Here is a 22182-nt window from a genome sequence, read left to right as displayed (position 1 = left end):
CCCAGTCCCAGGGGGGGAAAGGACACGGGTCAGGGCGTAACCCCTTATCATTCATTGAGTGGGAGAGGTATTCAGGGCAGAATGTTTACATCACAACACACCACCACTCCGCCGCGTAGTGTAGGGCTCGCAGTGCGGCGAACGTCAGTGAAGTGCTCAGCGTGTGAAGCGAGGCGTTGATGCACATAGCGGTCTCAGAGAAGGGGGGGCATTTGACGCCGACCGCCAATGCTCCTCTGTCGCATAGACCGCTATGCCTCATCAACGTCTCGCAAAAGCGTGTGCACCGAACGTGCCCGTGCGCGCAGCAAAGTGCAGTTCGTGCGACGAGGCGAACGCCATACAACGAGTGCTACACCGGCGCAAGGATCCGGCCGGGTGTGGCATATCCTTCCGCCGCACTACAACAAATTGTTATAATTATGTTTTTCCACAGGATTTTATTAAACATTATTTTTTATTAATTAATAATTAAGTCTTTGCAAAATCATGTTTCAATGTGCGATTTGTCCCGAACCTGGCCGGTTCAGTTTCCCGCGAAATTCACACGTTTCCGCGGGAGGGCTGGCGGGGGAGGGGGGTCGCGCGCGGCGACACCGCTAGTGTCCTTCGAGAGCTCAACCAGGCCGGCAGCCTGCGCGCAACGCGGAACCTTCAAACTTTGCATTCACCGACATGTAGTTTTCCATAGTGTAATTTCTTTTCAACCTTTTGTACAGTTCCGCGGTCGGCCTAAATTTACCATGAGGTACTTAACTTAATTCAATCAGTGCTCAAGATGAGTGTTCCACGTCATACGTAAGTACTGTGGGGAGATTATGTGGTTTCACGTCGGCGCTTCACGCCCAACCTAGCCTACAGGCTACTTAGTTTTGGCCCGCACGGGGCAGCCAGCAGGCGACACGTGCCATCCAACTTAATAACGATTCAGTCCCTGGGGCACACCTAGACACCACGTAGAGTCGCCGGAGACACGGGCCTACGTGTTGCTAGCCCAGTTTATCAAGTGTAATGTGTTAGCGGAATAGTTGTTCGCCTAAGCGTAATTCGTCATGTCAGGGCTTATGTATCACCGTCGTACTGCAGTGCGCCACCAAACTTAATAACGATTCAGTCCCTGGGACACACCTAGTCACCACGTAGAGTCGCCGGAGACACGGGCCTACGTGTTGCTAGCCCAGTTTATCCAGAGCTAGGTATTAGTGTAGTGTATTGTGCTTCAAAATATCGTGTGCCATGTCAGAGTGTCTTTTGTAACTTTCGCGTCACGTATACGAGTCTGCCCCTCACGCGCATAAGAATCGTGAGCCGCCACTGAGGAAGTGAGCTGCGCGTGTGACTAGTCGCGTCGGGCAAACCGTTACGGCCAGAACGGGCAGCACCATGTATTGGGCTGTGCTGTATTAAATTCACCAACTATCTGAAGAGGTTTTGTGTTATTATTCAGGCGTCCCGAGTGGCCTCAACAGCTCGGGGGGCCCTACTGCGTTGACCCCTACCTCTAGCCACAAGGCCGAACCTTCCCTGAGATCACGAACTGAACAAAATCACGTCTAAATACTCAGAGGTAGCGGGGACGGCGTCACAGTGCTTTAAACTTTCCTTTGTTATCTTAAAAGGCGCAGATACGGAATTCAAACTCGTTTAGGAGTAATAGCAGTTTGTAATTTACATTACAATACCTGTGCATTCATGCGGCTATCAAAATTATTTTTGCTTGCTGTGTTTGTGCGTCTTGTTTGTTTTCGACAACTTATAAAAACGTATATATATATTTTATTTGGATATTGTAAAGCAATGTAAATAAAAAAAAAAAAAAAAAATACGTCCCTACTATGCACCCAAGCTGAAGCGTCAACACTTGACATGAGACACGAAACATTGACGATGGCACTTATTTGTGTAGCAAATAATGTATTGTAAATGCAGGTTTGGTATTGTTATTCAAATACGTAAATCAGCCAAGTTATGTAATTTGATTCAGCCTTTAATTTTAAATGTTAAAATATAGTGTAATTATATTAAAATTCATTGCAGTGCATCAAATACTGTCGTAACTCTCTACGTTTGTAATTATGGAGTATAGGGCCACCATGGAAATAAAAAAAGTAAAAACAAAACTTATTTTACTTCCTTACATGATTCCTAATCATTCTGCAAAACGGCATTGCGATATTTCCAGTAATTTGCATAAAAATTACCTTTTTTAACGAGTGTATTTTTTAAAGTTTTATTGACATTAACAAATTAGGTTGCGGAAATGTGGCCCTATGCCCGATTATCACGTTACTGTGCGTCCTCCGGCGATGATTTTAAACTATCGTTGTATCGTATATTATTTACCTCTTGTTTGTTTTTCACGAGAATTGACAAAATCATCATAACGCCTAATGATATATTTCCACCGCAAGACACCTAGCGCTAGAGTTGAATAGCGGACGTCGAACGAACTATGGAGACAGTAAGTGGTCACTTTTATCTGGCGAGTGTCCAGACCTCCCCTTCTTAGACCGTGCTCCTCCATCATCGAGCGTCCAACTATTGAGAGTTGCACTGTTCTTTACGCTCTAAAGAGTCATGGCCTCGTCTGCTGTCGGCTGTAAAAGAAACGTCTTTATAGTTTTGCCTTCACAGCCTCTGTTCTCTTTTCACTTTACGTGACTTGCTGTTTTGATTGTTCTTTTATCTGTGGTGTGTATGAGAATGTGAATTTTTGTTTATTTTCGAAGCGAGGTGTTCGGGGTTTTAATTGTATTGCAAGGGAATTAAAATATGGCTTTAGAAAGTTTGTGCGGATTGGACTCGAAGTTCAGCCAACTTAGTTTTAAGCCCTTGTGGAAAACAGAGTCAAATGTGTTAAATGAGAATGAATACACTGGTAATTTTTGTAATAATGTAAAGTTGGCGTTGCCTCCATTTTCAAATGTAAGTTTATTATTTGGAAAATTATTTCTGAGGAATTGTATTTTAATGGATATAATTTATATAATCATTTTCTTTATTTTATAGCCTTCAGGTCAGCTGGGTACATTTTCTTCTGATGACAATGGAAAACCCATTAAAATCCATTTTGATCATGGAACTACAACTTTAGGTTTCGAGTATCAGGGTGGAGTTGTTTTGGCAGTTGATTCCAGAGCCACTGGGGGGCAGTACATTGGTAAGTTGTGTATTATATAGTAAAGGTAAAAGTTTCGTATCGCATATATAAGTCCTTCCCTTGATCCTAAATGGCATGACCCTGACTACATTGATCCTGTGGTACATGATGCTTGTATTAATTTAGTACATAGAAAATACCCTGGATACAACAAAAATTGTGATGTACAATAAATAATTATCAGATCAAATAAAAATCCAAAAATGATATTTTTGCTCCCAAACATTGTATTGTAATATTCTGTTTTTGCATCCCCACTGTTTACTTTATACTAGCAGCAACTTGAGCCTGTTTCTCCAGTGATCCTTGTGAATTTAGCATAGCTGAGACTGTTTTCAAAAAGACGGACATTATGGCCAGGGCTAAGACTGATTTCTATCTTTATTGGCTTTCCATTTCAAGTAAATATTGTTCAGTATTCACTTGAAATTATAAAAAAAATTAGGGTTGAAAACAGTCTTTGCTCTGGTTATAATGTAATGCCATTAAAAATTCCTTGTCTTTTTTGAAAAGCTATCAGGAAAACCACAGTATCAAGTTGCAGCTAGTAATAACAAAACATTATGGTGGCAACAACAGAATCGAGGCAATCTCGTGGCAAACAGTCTCAAGTACGTTTTTAAAGCACAACACAAATTTACATCACTATATTTACATTACAGACTATGGAACAGTATGAAATGTAATCAAAGTATCCTGCTTAAAGTAATACCTTTATTTTTACAGCCACAAAATACTGTGTAAAATTAAAAGAAATTATGTTTTTATTTTTTGGCCAATTTAGTTTTTAAAACGAGATTTCTGTGTTATTTTGTTTTTTTTATGAACTCTGTTATTCATAAAGTTAGCACAATTTTCAACAAATATGACACTATTTCAGTGACACCAAAACATTGTCATTTTGACTGATACATGATGCACTTTTACAATATAATAAGGTAAATATGTAGTGTACGGATTAGCGCCAAAAAAAAATCGTACAAATATAAAATAACTTTCATTATATGCTCTTTTACGTCCTCTTTTCATAACCGCCTGCGGAGATAAGAAATTCCAATTACTTTTGGAGATATCGCCGTTCTTATTTTGCAATACAAGCCCTATGTAATCATTCAACAGACGCCATTTTATATTTTTCCGTGTGTGCGTGAATGCCTAAATAACAGAAATTTTCCATTAGGTAAGGTTAGTTACATGATAAATACTTCAAAATAAACGGAAATTAAAAATAATATCAATTAATTTTACTTGTATAGTTTTAAGTATTTATAATGTAACTGACCCGACCTAACAAAACGGGACAAAGGTAGATTAGGTCAGGTCAGCTTCAGTATAAATACTTTGAAACTGAACGGACATTAAAAATAATAAAAATTAATTTTAATGGTTGTTTAGTTTTAAAGTATTTATAATGTAGCTGACCTGACCTAACAAACCGGGAAAAAGGATGAACAGTAGGAACTCACGTAATTTTCTTTTTACGTGATGTAGTTGTTCAACTACGTCGCAAAAAAAAAATCATACTTGTAAACAAGCAACAATGGTAACGCGGGAAGCCTACGATTCACTCATCCTTCTGGACATACCCGAATACTCACGTTGGCAAGCCTTCTTTCAACAGACGAGAGGCAAACGCCCGATCGTGCATCTTCGGTTTTTTTTTGTTTATTGTAAATAAATATGCAACTCATGAAAACTAATGGTCAATTAGGTTATGTTAGCTACATTATAAATACTTCAAAACATTGTGGATGGTTGATTTGGTTAGGATCGCTACATTAAAAATACTGTGAAATCATGTAAACAGTTTCCTAGCGCTGGATAGCTACATATTAAAAAGTTATTTGCTAAGCAACCATAAAATGATTTTACAGTTTTTTAAATGTAGCTATACTTACCTAATATAACCAGCCATCCACAATGTTTTAAAGTATTTTTAATTACTTCTTGCTAATTTTAAGAAAAGAAAGCTCGCCAACGTGAGTATTCGGGTATGTCCAGAAGGATGAGTGAATCGTAGGCTTCCCGCTGAACGCATCAGTGCACAGCATGAAAATTAAAAAATTCCATATCTCCTAAAGTATTTGGAATTTCTGATCTCCGCCGGGTTTAATGAAAAGAGGAAGTTAAAGAGCACAGAATAAAGGTATTTTTGGAATTTAAAATTTTTTTTTAACAAATATTGCCCAAATATGAAAATTAAAAAATTCGATATCTCCTAAAGTATTTGGAATTTCTTATCTCTGCAGGCAGTTATTAAAAGAGGACGTAAAAGAGCATATAATGAAAGTTATTTTATATTTGTACAATTTTTTTTGGCGCTAATCTGTACACTACATATTTACCTATAATAATTTTGTAATAAGCTCATCTAACAACTGGGAACAATAAAAATAAATCTGCAAGTGTACGTGCGATTGTAAAATGTTTCAATGTTGTAATGCAAAAATTAGTTACTAATAACTAGGGGCAGGCATTTTTCACGAAAAGAACTGAATACCCATTAGACTGCAACAAGGTGTACACACAACAACGGTTTCTTCCTTGTGATTGGTGGCCGTCTGAGAGAAGAGCCGTTGCCCTTATTTTACCGAGCCACTCAGGATGCGTTTGCTTACGCACTGAACTACTGTGATTGGTGTTGTGGCAGTAGATACATAACTGAAAGAAACACGCCCAATCACGAAACACTGTGTTTAGAATTTCAACTAGTGTCAAAATCTTTTCGCGAAAAATGAATGCCCCTACTAATAACAGTTGCAATATAAATTTTTTTTTCTAATCTATTTAGTACATATATTTTGGTACTTCGTACTAAATAACTTACATTCCTTGAAATTTATATTAAATGATTATAATTATGTAATGTGAGTTTAGTTTTGATTAAATATGCTGATTATTTTCATGATTTTTTGCTGTACATTTCATTGCTTTACAGGGTATTAACTTGCTTTCAGTGTTATAAAGTGTATTACCATGCTTTTCTGAGTTATTTTGGCTTTATCGCAATTCATCATATACTTATGATACATTTTGTTACCCTGTGGCACAAATACACCTACAGTTGCCATTGTTACTAAATCTCTCACTCTTTCCACGTGGGTGTGACATAATGATAATCCTGGCTACTGGTAACTTGTCAAGCACTTAGACATGTGATAACATGCTAAGAGTAAGGTGAGCATGAAGCTGTACACATTCTTGTACATACCAACTTCAAGCAAACATATACTTATGGTTGATGCTAAGTTTGCTAGTGGTTCAAAGTTTACAAAGATCTGTATATTAGAGAGATACTGGAAATGTTTCTTAAATTTTTTCAGTACTTATTTTAAAAGTCTAGTGTTTACTTATTTTAAAAGTCTGTTGTTAACAGGCATATAAATATTCATTGTATCATATTGAAAGAAGATTTAAAAATATTTGATTCAAATTATACATTTATTCTAGTTTTGTTTATTGCAAATCTACTTCAAATATTTAGTACGAACATATGAATCTTTTTGAAATGCTGTAATTCTTTTTGCTTTAAGCTATTTCTTTAGGTACAGAATAATATACACGTAACTTAAAAAACTACAGTGTGTAGCCTATTTTCCAATATCATTGCTAAATTGAAAAGAGTTATCATGTATACAACTATATATTTATCATCGTGCACAAAAAAGATTATGGCTTGTACTAGGATTTAAATGATGGTGTAATTTACTTGTAACAGTGTATTTTTAAATTAAGGAGATAGTAAAACATTTTTTAAAGGATAGCAATACAGAAATAATTTAATTAATGCTTGGTTGGGCCGGACAAATATTTTCTCCTTTGAAAGCATTGGAATTCAGAATTAAATTTATTTCTAGGGAGCTAGGGCGGACTATAATGCTATCAATAAGGTCACTATATTATGGCAGCCTCTGAAAATGTATTAATGGAGGTAAATTTTTAATATCAAAATATAAATAATTAGGTATATAATCATGGCCAAATTCATTGTTAAGAGTGGTATATAGAGAAGCGGCTACTCAGAATCCGGCGCGAGCAGCACAAAATACTTCTAGCCTGGGCGGAGTTTAGCCTTGGAGGAGTGGCCTACTAGGAGCGCGTCCTGGCGAAATGATGTCGGTGGAGGGGATAGACTCGGTTTACCCTCCCTCACTCCATGGTCATTCCCTCCTCATGACGGCGCGGTACGGGTCGGGATGTCTCGACAGCATTGCTGCCTGCCTGCCTGCCTTCCCCGTACGAGCGGAGCGCCGCGCGAGCTAGTGGCTACACACAACGTTTCATTCAACTCAAATGTCAAATAACGCGAAAAGTATGTTTGTCGTAATGGTAGCATTTTTTTTACGCGTGTTTAGTAGTTCATAAGTAAAAAAAAAAAGATAAAATGGATTACTATGTTTTTGCTAAAAACACAAACTTTTACATGAAGTGGGAAAAGTGATATTACATCGTAATTTTCGAAGTCACGTGGATATTAAACGTTACATATCCTCCAAGGAACATGAAATTACCTTATTCTGCAAACAAATCTTGCCGAAGTTAAATATATTTTCCGAATCGATGTTATGTATTTTTTATAACTCGCATCTGTCAATGATAGTTGTAAAAGCTTTTCGAAATACATACATATTATGTACTATTTTTTTAAAAAAAGTGTTCGTGTTTTTATAACATGGAATAATCTCATTTGTAATTGTTTCACTTGTGTCATGGCAATGAGTTATCATGCAGGTAGCATATATTTTATTTGGACGTGGTATAAAAAGGCACTATACAAAAAATCGTTACATAATTCCACATTATAAAACATGTATTTATTTCACACGTAATTCATACATTTTGTTTCACACCAATATACAATGTTCATTATGTTATAAAAGACAAATAAATTTAAAAAGAGCACTATAAATTAAACCAACGTGGGCACGAGTTACTTCCAAGAAAGACAAATTAAAAAAAAAACTGTACGGTATAATAGACATTTTAAACACAAATATTTTTACATCACAAAAACCTTTTTCAAAACAGTTTGCAGAAAAGTCCAACAATCTTAAAAGTATGTAGATGGCCTTTAGAGAGGTATTAAAGAGAAATAAATGCTTAAATAGAAATAATTTTACAAATCCGATACAGTAAACGACAACAGATTATTTAAACAAGTTTAGTAGAATTACACACAAATTGGTTTTTACCTGTGACGCACAAAAAATGTACATAAGCTTTATATTTTTAACTAGACAGGCATTTATACTATTCGATTTAATGCACACACACTTTTAAAACAACAAAACACAGAATTTAATTCAGCTTACCACTGAAGCAAAATATTTTTATGGTCGCTATTATACATTTATTTCGTTTCTCCTTTTTGTTAGGACTTACCAGACAAGAAGTTTATGCATACCGAACACTCTTTTTATGAAATTCTCTTGTTTCTCATTTAAAAATTTTACATAATTTCTCAATTGGCTGCCAAATGAATTAATTTCCTTCAAAAGTAACAGTTACGAACACCTCAGTATTTATTCACCTAAACAAGCAATGTCTTCTATAATTTTAAACACCATTGCTCACTTGAGCATTTAACCATTCTGGAAAGCTTAACTCAGCTTTAAAATTTACATTATAGGTAAGACATTTTATTTTTTTACATATCCAAAATAATTACGGTAATGATTCTCTAGGTAGCCACTGAACGTGACCACACGGGCTATACTTTCTTATGCACACGTAGGTGCTGGCATACTAAAAATGAAGGTTCATGAAAATGCTTGGCATGGTTAAACGTTCTAGAAACAATGAGCAAGAATAATTTCCAGTATGAAAGGTGATAGTTTATGAAGCAAAGTGAGCAGGCGACTTAGATTGATAAATCAAACAGGTCGCTATAAAAATTAGTTTGAATGATTATCCAAGACCAACATTTTCTTGAAAGTTCTGCAAAAGCTTGAAAAATGTTCACGTTTAATGTAATCAGGGTGTAATATTCGGTTTTGTTTTGGACGATCTTCGTTTTCCCATGCATTTTATCTTATGACTTCTGATAGCCTCTGTTATGTGCGGCGGATCCCGAATTTCCATATTTCTTGTGTGTCTAGGATCAACTAATTCCGGAAGAACGCATTGTGTGTAAAATAAAACGAGTTTTGGTTCCATTTTTTTCTTTCCAGAATGTGTCGTCTCTGAAAATTTCCAATAGGTACTTTTAATTTATTTTGGCTCGAAGTCCAGATGCCAAACAAGCAAATATCCCTTCTGGTTATGTGAAGTTGACCCTGGACTTGGTAGAAATATTCAGGATCTTTTTTAAATGAAATGACAGTAGGACTTTCTTCAGAATATTTCAAATACTTTATTTTGCCTTCTCGCATGGCTTCATTTATGTCCATTCCATATGCCGAAGCAGGACACTATTTCTACGAGACGACCTTCGCCAACAAGGCCATCGGGTGTTGCGGCAAGAAATGGGTGTTCTTGGTCAATAAAAAGACCAGCTTTACTTATATTAATTTTTTCCTGGTCTTCTAGCTGTTTGATGACTATTTCTTCGGACTGCCTGCCATGTTGTACTGCTGGAACATTAAGTATGTCATGAGAGTATATTATGGCTCTTACTAGGTTCTAGCAGGTTGTTGTTGGCTTCAAATAGGTTCAAACGTTTTATTACAAAAATTCTAAATCAGCAATAAATGTTTGTTCTAAATACCTTTCTTTCCTGTTGAACACTGCTCATTTCATACGCCATTTTATTAAGTTTTCAACGATGTTGATGTTTTCTATGATGATGGTGTCAGACACTTCCGTGGACCAATGAAAAACACCGGCTTCCGTTTCCAGCAGTTGGATTGGTGGCTGAAGTTTGGCGTACGATTTGGTGACTGTCCTGCAAAGATCAAAACAAAATATATTTGTGACATGTTGAGTATCAAAATTCCAAAAGTAACGAAATTTCCTATTTTGGCTCTCATATTTGAGTACAATTTTATAGTTGTGTGTTCCGCTCAAAATGTTGATGAATTACTCTTTAAAGGTAGTGAAATATTCAGTTAATTCTATAATCCTGCCTATAAACTCTACCACTGTTCGCAAACTAATCAGTAAATGTGGGATATGATGTAAGAGAGTTTTATTGTACACTAATATGACAAGTCTAATTCCAGAATGTAGGTACAGCACGAGATACGGGCATACACATGCATGCACGTACAAACTTGCATACAAAGAAGTAACATTCAAAAAAAAAGGCTACGTGGAACAATAATAATTTATGTCATCATATATTTACTGAATGTTTTTTGTTTGCAGGAGAGCCATATTGTATATCGTCCTTTACTAGAAAGCCTACGAGGCGAAAATTTTTCGCACTCAATATTTTTTATAAGGAAACATGGACAATCACCCAATGACGCACTTGAATATTGCAACATACAGCAGTAAGGATTCCTGGCGTTTTTCCAGCTAGCGGCTACCACAAGTAACACAATAATTTGTTGATAGTCGAACGCATTTGTAAACTGAGACACGCTCAAACAAGGGAAATGAGGTGGGGGATGAAGAAACTGTCTTTTGGAACCGAACACAGTGAGTTATCAATAGCTTGCCTTCCATTCTCGCAATTATTCCCCCACCCTCATAACTTCACCCATACTGATTAATTTAATTATCTTTCGGCTTGTTTTATAATAGCACTAGTATTTTTCACGTCACATGGACTTTTCTTGGACTGAATAAATGCCCTATTAGTTCACTTTTTAAAATTACTAATTGAAATTGATAATCTATGACGTATGTATGGTCGTCAAGCCATAATAACTTCCTATGACTTGCATACAACAGTAATACCGAGTATCTAACTTTTCTTTAATCTGTCCGTAACACTAGGCCTATATATATATTTTTCCAAGAACAAATTCATAGAAGTTCAATTACTGAACTGAAAATTATTTATATGAAAAATTTAAGCCTTTCATTAGACTCTGAACGTAATAAAATGCTAATTATAAATGTTATCGTTAAATACAGTTCGCAGTTTGTGTAGTATAAAACACTGGCTACTTACTCCTCATCAGGATTCAGAACCATATTTTCATTCCCTGCGTTGCTTGATCCTGGTAAAGAAAAATGAGCCGTCAAGTTAGCTGTTTGGGGATCAGTTATTGTGCTGTTGACTTCCTCTTGAACTGCACCATATTCTTCAACTCTTCGGATTTTTCTAAAAAATTAAATGCATTGTACAAACTAAGTTGTAAAATATGTTTCTTAAAATAGTTTTTAGCCGGTTTTGGAATTCTCCGGTGTTCTTTTACATTGATAAAAGAAAAATTAATATCGGTATCGCTATATATTACCTTTGTTTCTGGTACTCAATCAGATCCGTTGGTCTTCTTTTCTTCCGTTTCGCACTTAAATAAAGTCGCCCTAACTTACCGATTAATTTGTCTTGCTTTTTTTCCATGCGTACCGACTAACAGATAATTGCGTCTTTTTTATATTATGCGAAAGCTCACAAACAGCATTAACGAACCATTGAACGAATCAGCAGACTTAAAAATCTTTTACAATGTAGTTTGCTACCGAGTGAAGATTCTTTTCAAGCTACTCGCCAAGGAAATCGTCTGTCCCATGATAGTCCAGGAAAGATATGAAAAAAACATGGACAAATTGCAAGAAAAGGTTTTTTTTTTACATCAAAATTCGCAGAAAAATTCGTAGAATAACATATCCAAAATCCACCGAAATCGACTTTCTTTTGGTAACTTTTTTCCGGGTTTTGTCCCGGAAAAAACACGAAATAAAATAATAACTCAAAAACGGTGCATGTGACGACAAAACCTGTAGAGGCAAAAATTAAAGAAGATTAACTTTTCCATAACATATCCAAAGTTCAAGAAAATCAGCTTATAAATTCTGCTTCGTTTTCCGGGATTAGTCCCGGAAAAAATATTAAAAATGAAATAAATCGCAAATTGTGCACTTTACAGCATAATGGTTTAGGAAAAAGATAAAGTAAACAATGTTTATCATAATATATGAGAATTTAACACAGATCATAATTTAATTTTTTTTTGTTTTTCAGGAAATGTCCCGGTAAAAAGTTATCGAAAGCAAAAAAAAACGGAAATCGTGCACTGTACTTCAAAATAAATCGTGAATTAAATTATGGGCAAAAAAATTGCATTATATAATTGACCTTTATCAAATTGTGCTTAAAATTTGTGTACTATTGTCCTGGCTGGTATATGTAGTTACTATTTATACGATTGAATTCCCATTCCCTTGTACTGAGTGATTTTATGTATCCATGTGTTATAACTCTGCAAACGATAAAATATATAAAATTAAATTAAATATGTCATTGACGGAGGATATTTACTTCATCAGTTACCTTGGCCCCATACTGCAACATACAACGAGATCGCTCAGCTGTACGTGAGTTTCATCTTGAAAAATTATGGATTAGCAACTACTGTATTTGATGGATATGGGAAAACTCACAGTACTAAAGACACAGCACATATGAGAAGAACAAGAGGTAATGCATCACCCGTAGTTGAATTCACAGGAGAAATGCATCTATCACTCCGTAAAGATATGTTTCTTTTGAACGAGCGAAATAAAGGACAATTTGTAAGGTTATTAGCAATACATTTACGCGAAGCAGAATGTCCTGTTGTTGAAGCACCAGGTGATGCAGATATTTACATTGTCCAAGAAGCTTTAAAATGTGGAAAATAACAGTTGACAATAGTTATAGGAACAGACACAGATTTACTTGTCCTTTTACTCTACTACTTTGGCTCACAAACACATAACTGTTTGTGTTTAAAAATTGAACAAAGGCAGAAGAAAACATATCACATTAAGGAGCTAAAGCTGAAGCTCGGTGATGAAATTTGTAGTAATATTCTTTTCTGTCATGCATTCATGGGATGTGACACATCACACATCTATGGTATAGGAAAGGGGAAAACATTGGATCTGCTCCAGAATGACAGTGCCTTCAGGCAACTTGCGAAAGTATTTCAGATAGTATTCCCAGTGTGTCAAAAGAAGACACTGTAAAATCGGCAGAACAGCTGTAGTACGCCTGTACAATGGGTCAAGAAGTGACACACTCGACACTTTGCGTTGTAAAGTGTTTAGTGAGAATGCAGCTACTAGTTCCAAATGTGTACAACCAGAACAATTACCTCCAACTAGTGCTTCAGCTCGTTTCCATTTCTTAAGGGTTTTCTATCAGATACAAGAATGGAAGGGAATTAAGATGAATCCAGAAGAATGGGGATGGAGAAAATGTGGCTACCTTCTCTTGCCAATTTCGACAGACAAGCCAACAGTTCCGGAATGCCTTTTTAAGGTAATCAGGTGCACTTGCAAGGAAGATGGTTGCGGTGCATCCAACTGCAGTTCTAGGAAACACGGCATCTCATGTTCTTCGGCTTGTGGAAACTGTCATGGATCAACCTGTAAAAACCGTGAATTACCTCCCGAGGACTGCAATTACTGTGACGGCTTTTAAGGTAGGGTGTTCCTACATATCCATGCAAATTAGCCAGTTTTCCTAACCAAATACACAGATATTTAATGCTGTGACCTTTTAATATACCATTTTGTTCAGAAAAATATAATCTTTTCCAATATAGTTACACATTTTTATTTTTCTCATCGAATAACTAGAAATTCGTCAATGAATTGCTTGTTTTTACCATTTTTTTAAATACATTTTGCGTCACGATTTCCAAAATATAAAACTATATTGGAAAAACTGCATTACGTTTCTCGTCAGATTAATACTCTGGAAGCTGTAGCTATCATAATTCTCGAGAAAATAGGCTAGTAGTGGACGCATGTATAACTGGTTTTAAAAAGGGGTATATACCACTCTTAAACAGGATGATTCTGTTAAATAACATTTCGAGCTTATATGTAGGTAATTTTCCGAATTGTTGGATCAGTTTGTTAACATTAATAGAAATATAAAAGTTAATGTTTGTTTAGGTAACCTATATTTTAAATTAAAGTACTTATGTATGTTACCTAATGCATGTTTATTCAGTATTGTGTGTTAGAGTGCATCCCAATGTGTGTATATTTTTCTATTTCTTCTCGATACAGGTCACTGGAAATCTTGTGTAAATTTAATTGTATGGTATGTTTTGTGAGAATGGACGTGTCGAATTTTTCTTTCAAACGATAAGCAGTTGAAATGAGTCTGATTTTGTTTTCTGGAATATAATTTTGGTAGATTTCAAAAACGTTTTAACACATCACTAACTGAAAAAAGGAATATAATTTAAGTGACTTTAAATATATATTATGGAAAATGAATATAGTTCGGATCTGACAATTTGACATGGGATACAATGCTTTCTGTTATTTTGCCTACATATTCAATACTTTTTCCGTGGCCGATCACAAAATAAAATCTATTTACCAGATTTCAGTGAATTTAGGATCTGGTAAAGGAAATCTTGTGTGCTTCTGTTTGTCCCACCGAAACTTTTTCAATACGATGTTCCGTTTTCGTTTTATTGAATTTTTAAAGATTTTCCAGGACGAGTCACAAAAAAAACTATACATATAAAAATATATACATTTATATATATGAGCAGATTTTGGTGAAATTAAATTATATTTAATACAAAAAAAAGTCTTTAATTTTAGTCACGACTTTCTTTGACGTACGATACGTTTTCGATTTGTCCTTTTTTTTCCAGGAAATTTTCTGGAAAACCAAAAACCTATTTTGTGTTGATTTTTGTTAATTTGTAATATATTATGAAAATCGTTGTGTACTTTAACTTTGTCCTGAAACATTTTTCTGTAAAATGCGCTATTTTCAATTTATTTCAATATTTTAGGTTTTTCCGTGACGAATTCCAGAAAACAAAATAGTAGTTATTAGTGTATTTTTGTAAATTTTTTGTATGTTATGGTAAATTTGGCTCTCTTTAATTTTAGTGTCTCTACCTTTCTTTGTAGAACGCACTGTTTTCCAGTTATTAATTTATTCCGCATTTTTCCGGGACAAATCCCGGAAAAAACGTTACCAAAATAAAGTGGATTTCGGTGGATTTTGGATATGTTATTCTACAAATTTTTCTGCAAATTTTGATATAATAAAACCTTTTCTTGCAATTTGTCCGTAAATCGACCCCTTTTTCTCATAAAATGCCTGGACTATGAATCCTTCAGAGAAATGGTGTTGCTGTGTAGCGGGAGGAGGATGAAGGGAGGAGGGAGGTTTATCACCGTTACAGATCAGTACTTCCCCTACAGCGGGCGACGTTGAGGCGTGTCAGTGTCATCCCCACCCTGCTCGTCTTCCCGGAGCTTGGCATCAACTTTCACGCCGAGCAGCACAAGGCAGACACTAAAAATGCCAAATTAGCCAGTTTTCCTAACCAAATAAACTGATATTTAATGCGGTGACCTTATACTTTTAATATACCATTTTGTTCAGAAAAATATAATCTTTTCCAATATAGATTCAAATTTCAATTTTTCTCATCGAATAACTAGAAATTCGTCAACGAATTGCTTGTTTTTACCATTTTTTTAAATATATTTTGCGTCACGATTTCCAAAATATAAAACTATATTGGAAAAACTGCATTACTTTTCTCGTCAGATTAATAATCTGGAAGCTGTAGCTATCATAATTCTCGAGAAAATAGGCTAGTAGTGGACGCATGTATAACTGGTTTTAAAAAGGGGTATATACCACTCTTAAGGCTCGGTCCTTAACATTTGGTTGGTTATTTTATTTTATTGTTCATTACTGTTGACTAGTAAGGGATTTCTTTGTACCTTTATTCCAATAGATAATTTTCGTTGTTTTTGGGTCATGAATGTTCTTCCCAGATATTTACTAGATGTAATATTTGAGCTGCAGAAGGCCAGTGTGGCTTGTGAGACGGTGTCGCCGGAGCCTGTGTCTGCTCGCCAGGCTCCCAGGACGTGAAGAAGGTGGTGGAGATCAACGACTACCTGCTGGGAACGCTCGCGGGGGGAGCGGCGGACTGCATGTACTGGGACCGCGTGCTGGCCAAGCAGTGCCGCCTGTACGAGCTGCGGAACCGCGAGAGGATCTCCGTGGCCGCAGCTTCCAAGCTCATGGCCAACATGGTGTACAACTACAAGGGCATGGGGCTGTCCATGGGCATGATGATCGCCGGCTGGGACAAGAGGGTGGGTAGAGGTTGCGGCTGGAGTGGTTACGCATGTCCTAGCCCGTGTGAGGCCCCTGCCGGCCTGGTGCAGAGCTTCTGAAGAAAACACGTGATTTAAAAACTGCACAAATATCTAAGTGGTGTCTGTTGTTTAAAAGCATTTAAGAATATGAGTAATCGTGATTGAGTAATTTTGTTTCCATATTTTATTTTTAAACTGTATTTTTAGAAGTGTGAAAATGGATTAAACGCATGTTTTCAGAATAAGTTTTAGGCAGGAAACTTCTTGTAAGCATTCAAGTGACTTGCATTACACCTTTATCTATATTTCTCTGGCATAAAATATTCCGTTGATTCTGAAATATCATAGTTTCCCTACGAATGATGAGAAGACTGCGCACTAGTCTACAGTATTGCGCTTAGAGGCGATACCGCGCTAGAAGCACCATAGAGCCTCGCACTTACCATCCCGCCTCACTGACACAAATACATCCCTGACGGGTAAGCCCATTTACGTTTGGTCTTACGTGACATGTTGTTTATTTCATTTTATTGCCATTATTATTAATTGATGACTTTTATTGTTAATTTATTTGAATGCCTCTCTTACATTTTGTGTTTAGTTTTATGTTTTCTCAACATATAATTAATAAATATTATCTAATAGTGGTAAAAAAATCATGCAAGTGACATTTGAGAGATTTTGTACAGCTCAAAAATAACGTTCAGTAAATACTGTATTGGTCCGAAAATAGGCAGACCTTTTTTGCTAGTTTTGTCAACCTTGAATTCTAGAGTTGACCTATAATGGGGCACTAGCCAAAATAGTATAATTAAACACATACATTTCAAGGAGAATCACTTATGGCATAAAAATGTTATCAGATATACAATACATTGACCTAAAATTATGCCGTACTTACGTGGAATTAGTAATTTTTCCAACTTAGAAATTTAGTAAACATACTTAACCCCAATAACGTATCATATTTTAAGTTAAGTACGTACACAGATGTGGTCACTTGTAGCACATAACTTTTAAAAGCTCGGTCTGGTTATTTTTGAACTGTATTTAACAGGCTGCGGTAATTTTATTTGCTTGTAAAATGTGGTATTTACAGTAAACAATTAGTAAAAACCAATTTTGCCGTAAGGTTATTTACCGTAGTATGCTTTATTTACTCTTCTACCACAGGAAAATCAAAATAGGTTAATGGCACCAGTGTTGGCAACTTGTAGTTGCGACACAAATAAACAAATACCGGTACATACCAACAGTAACAAGAACAATAAAACCTATATTTGCAATATTGGCTGTTTTATGGTTGATTCATGCCTATGTAAATATTAACTCTCAAATATTTTGGTCAGTAAGAATAACACATTTTGTCAGTTCAATAAATACTAACTTAGTTGAAGTGTTACTGTGGTAATATGCTGCTGATAATCATTTTATGTAGGTAGTTAAAATTTATTTTTCCCTGATTTTGAGTGTGCTGTATTTTCGAGGTCGGCCTATTTTCGGACCAATACGGTATCTGGTAAGGAATTTGAGATAAAACATAATGGAATAAATCTGTAGGAAAATCCCTCAATAAATAGCTCTGATAAGAACATGAAACAACCAACTCTACGTGTGAAACAGAGCCTTGAGTCGCTCTGGTAGGAATCATTTTTCTCCTACTCATGCCATTCAAAAACAAAAATAATAAATAAATTTAGTACGATGAAAACTGTTGCATTTAAAGAATATGGTTACCATTATAGACTTACATGAACAATCATTTTTTCTTTCCTGGTGCCACTATTACTTTGCTTTCACTTATTTCTCACTTTTTTCCTAACCACACCAAGTGTGTTATACAAAAGACAGAATATACTCCCATCCTCATGAACTTGGGAATGTTTACCTGCAGATATGTTATGCTTTTTCCTAATTATTTCCTGATAATTATTGTACAGCACCTAAATAAGCAAGTAGTTTTTTGTATCAATGAATGCACTACTACAAATCTGATAAGTAAATAACCAAATTCAAAGAATATTGCTTGAGAAAATATGAGAATGTTACAATTTTTTGTAGTTGTCTTGAGTACACGTCGTTTAGCCTAAAGTCATTTAGCCTAAAATGTTCTTTAGGCAAAATGACTTTAGGCAAAACGACTTTAGGCGAAATGACTTTAGGCAAAATGACTTTTAGGCAGAACGACTTTAGGCAAAACGACTTTAGGCAAACTAACTTTAGGCCAAACGACTTTAGGCAAAACGACTTTAGGCAAAATGACTTTTAGGCGAAATGACTTTAGGCAAAATGACTGTAGGGCAAGCTAAACAGATGCCTAGAATTTTAGGCAAAACGACTTTAGGCACAACGACTTTAGGCAAAACGACTTTAGGCAAAACGACTTTTAGGCGAAATGACTTTAGGCAAAATGACTGTAGGGCAAGCTAAACAGATGCCTAGAATTTTAGGCAAAACGACTTTAGGCAGAAAGAATTTAGGCAAAATGACTGTAAGGTTTGATCACTGCCCGAGAATGTGGAGTGGTGCTATGCGAGTTTAGGCAAAACGACTTTAGGCAAAACGACATTCGGATACATAAATTTAATATCTAAAATATTCAGAATAATACTTCGTTCACATTTGGCGCATAGATGGCGTGACTATTAGTATATCTCGTAACACCATATTTAGCACAAGCAAAGGATCATTTAGTTCAGTTTAACCATAACAGGTGCCACTACAAGTCATATTTAAAACAATGAGTACGCTGGTTTAATTTCTGGTCACAAGGCTGCGTATAAGTACAGAGGAAAGTAATTTTATGAATATGCGTAAAATGTAAATTGATTATATTATATATAATATATATAATATTTATAAGTAATAATTGTTTATAATACTAGTTCAGTTTAATATATTAGATTCGCAGAACTAATTTTATTTTATGACATGTGAGCTTTGTTTGAAGGTATACATTTTATTTTAATTTTCATATATATATATATATATATATATATATATATATATATATATATATATATATATATATATATATATATATATATATATATATATATATATATCCATGATTTTGCTGTAGCACATGATGCATATTTATTTAATAGAATGTGCTAGTAAAAACTGTTATTGCAACAGAGATTCGGCAATCCATGGAAATGATTGCAGACAGCATCGTACAAAATAGCACGACACTATAACCAAACAAACACCATTTTTATTAATAATAAAATTTTATAGTATAATGTTTCCCTGGACATGAATACTTAAGTGAGTAGAAATTAACTGAAGTTAATTTTAAACCCTGTTATAAACATAAATTCGTTAATTTTCATAATTGAGTACTTCTTGCACTAAAACGTTTATGTGAAAATCTGTATACACGCACTGAAACCTCGGACTACATGTTCTTGTTTTAGAAAATTTCACCATTATAAACCCGAACGGCAAGAAATTTGTGGTTAATGTGTTTTCCTAACTTAGTTAAATAAATTTTGCACTTGAAGAATAAAAAAAGAATATTATATATATTATTTATATACACACATATCTAACAGGCCGGCTGGCCTCATTATTTTACTTTGCGATACCACATGGGATTTATCGTAATGTAAAATAACCGCGAAGTATCTTACAATCTAAAAGCTGATCGTTTTACTAATTACATTTGTGCCGGAAATTAGGCATTTCGTCACTATTTTTAATTTTTTTTATAATTTTAAAATTTTTCGGGGTTTCTATTTTTTTTAAATTTATCTGGTTGTTAATGGGGGTGATTTACTTTTTGTTGGGCCGGTGTACGCCACCGATTTAAACTTTGTGCCAGTGGACCGAAGCCCCTTCCCAGGGGGCCAATCTGATATTTTGCTGTCTAATGTGGACATGGTCAGCCCGGTTGAAATATCTCTCGCCTGCAGTCACGTCCCGAGTTTGTAATTTTAATTCCCTGCATGACCAAAACTGCTTTGAGCAGCTCCTGGGCTGCAAGCTGCTACCTTGTAGAGGCCTGCTGAGAAAAGCATGTCTCGTCACGAAGCAGTCTCCAGTGGAGCTGCGTTCCCACCTTAGTGGCTATTTCTGCCCCCCCTTCCTCTCTCTCCTCCTCACTTTAGTTCTGAGAAATTAAGCTAAGAGCAGTGACCGGACGGGACGATGACCTGATGCAAAAACCTTCTCCCGGGTCCGACAGACACATCCCTGACATCTAGCGGCAAAAAAAGTAACCGCGGGCCTGGTCGCCAGCGTGCAGAGCTTACCCTCATGACACCTGGTGGCAAGTCTGCTCACCACCTCAAGTAGTTCCCCCTTACGCCGCTAGAAGGCAGCGTCGCGGTGCCATAAGGCACTATGCTTCCCTCTCGCGGCCCGGAGAAGTCGATTGTTCTTTGTTTTCGTTTCGGTCCGGTAGAGAGCGCGCATGTCGTTTGTTGCCACGACCGCCTCGGACTCCTTCGGAAATTTTCGGCTTAGAACCGAACCTACCCCCTCCTTTGACCCGGGGCCTTACCGCCCGATTTAATTAGGGGTTTTGGCCGATTGCGGGGCACTCAGCCCTCTGACCTCGGCTACTGACCTCGTCTCATCTACGTCCTCTGCGCTAAGAGGCTTTTTGCGGGAACGGTGATTTTCGCGTGCACGAGAATATAGTCAGTTTGCTTAAGGGGTGTGATCCCGTTTGTACAGTAGCCAGGCAGAGGTAGTTTTTAGAAAAGTCATGCGTAGTTAAATTTTTATTTCTTCTTATTTAATTCTAAAAATTCCGGTTTCGTCCGCGCGTCCTGATTTCTCGGTCCGCGGCATCCTGATGTCGGCGCGAGACACCTAGTGAGCTCCGAACTCTACACCCTGGTTGGTGAGTAATTTTTTTTCTTTTCCCCCCCCCATTCCCGTTTGTTGGCCTTTTGCGCCGACGGTATAGGACTGTCTGGAAGCAAGTCTAATTCGTTTTGGATTTGATTTGGGTTTCAGACAGGGTCGAAGTGCTGGAGAGAGAAATCGCTCCCAGCTCGTGGTCCTGCACCTCCACTGCGGGTCACGTTAGAAGAGAGGTTTCCGCGACCCGACGTTATTTTTTGAAGACCCGGGTGGTAATGTGAAATCAACATCCCCCCCCCCCCCCCCCCCACTTTCTAGCTACGAACTACATAAATCGAATGAATAGCCTACCAGCGAACAGTGCTTTCCTCAAGAATATGTAGAATCAATAAAACTAATCAGCGATGTAATTGTTGGGACATTCAAATTTGGTGCAATTTTTAAATTTTAATTATGGAATAATTTTTGCTAAGGTGTAACATGTACTGTTTTAATTACTCCTGGGGCACCCCCTTTTAACTTTGTTATTTACTAAGATTTTTATTGTCAGGTTTGAATAATACGAACACAAAATTCCTTAATAATAAAACAGGGAACCTATAGACCAAGCTACTTGTGTAGTGTTAATTTATTTATGATATACCTTGTTCCCTTAAAAGATCCACCAGCTCCCCAGTTGCTTGTGTCAGGGAGTTCCAAATTATCTTGTTCTCCACCTCGTGCCACCTCTGGTCAATAACTTAATTGTCTCATTTTTCTTACCCAGCAGTTTCCACGGCTCTTTTTTTAATTAATTTAAAATAATTCAACTTTGAGGCACGAGGGGCGTTACACATTTATTGTTAGTATTAATAAATCTAATGTGAAATGAAACATAATAGGCTTGTTACTATGATCATACTGCATGCCATAATTTAAATATGTTACGAGACTGAGATAAGTGAATTATATGTGTGCTCTGTTAAGGTATATAGAATGTTTGTGGTGTAGTCAACTTATTTATGTATCTCGTG

General features: G+C 36.2%; 1 protein-coding gene across 1 annotated transcript in view; it reads left to right on the top strand.

Moving 5' to 3' along the window:
* The first annotated feature begins 2463 nt into the window (after positions 1–2463).
* LOC134528016 (proteasome subunit beta type-5-like) overlaps positions 2464–22182 on the top strand; it is a 36399-nt gene continuing 16680 nt past the window's right edge. Inside the window, exons 1-3 of the mRNA XM_063361180.1 lie at positions 2464–2925; positions 3010–3160; positions 16110–16351. Coding sequence (XP_063217250.1) covers positions 2773–2925; positions 3010–3160; positions 16110–16351 — 546 coding nt within the window. The 5' untranslated portion in view covers positions 2464–2772. The remainder of the gene's footprint in view (positions 2926–3009; positions 3161–16109; positions 16352–22182) is intronic.

The sequence above is a fragment of the Bacillus rossius genome, chromosome 1 (assembly GCF_032445375.1).
Source record: "Bacillus rossius redtenbacheri isolate Brsri chromosome 1, Brsri_v3, whole genome shotgun sequence".
Taxonomy (NCBI): Eukaryota; Metazoa; Arthropoda; class Insecta; order Phasmatodea; family Bacillidae; genus Bacillus; species Bacillus rossius.
Note: the sequence above shows the minus strand (reverse complement) of the source record. Positions and strands in the feature narration are given on the sequence as shown.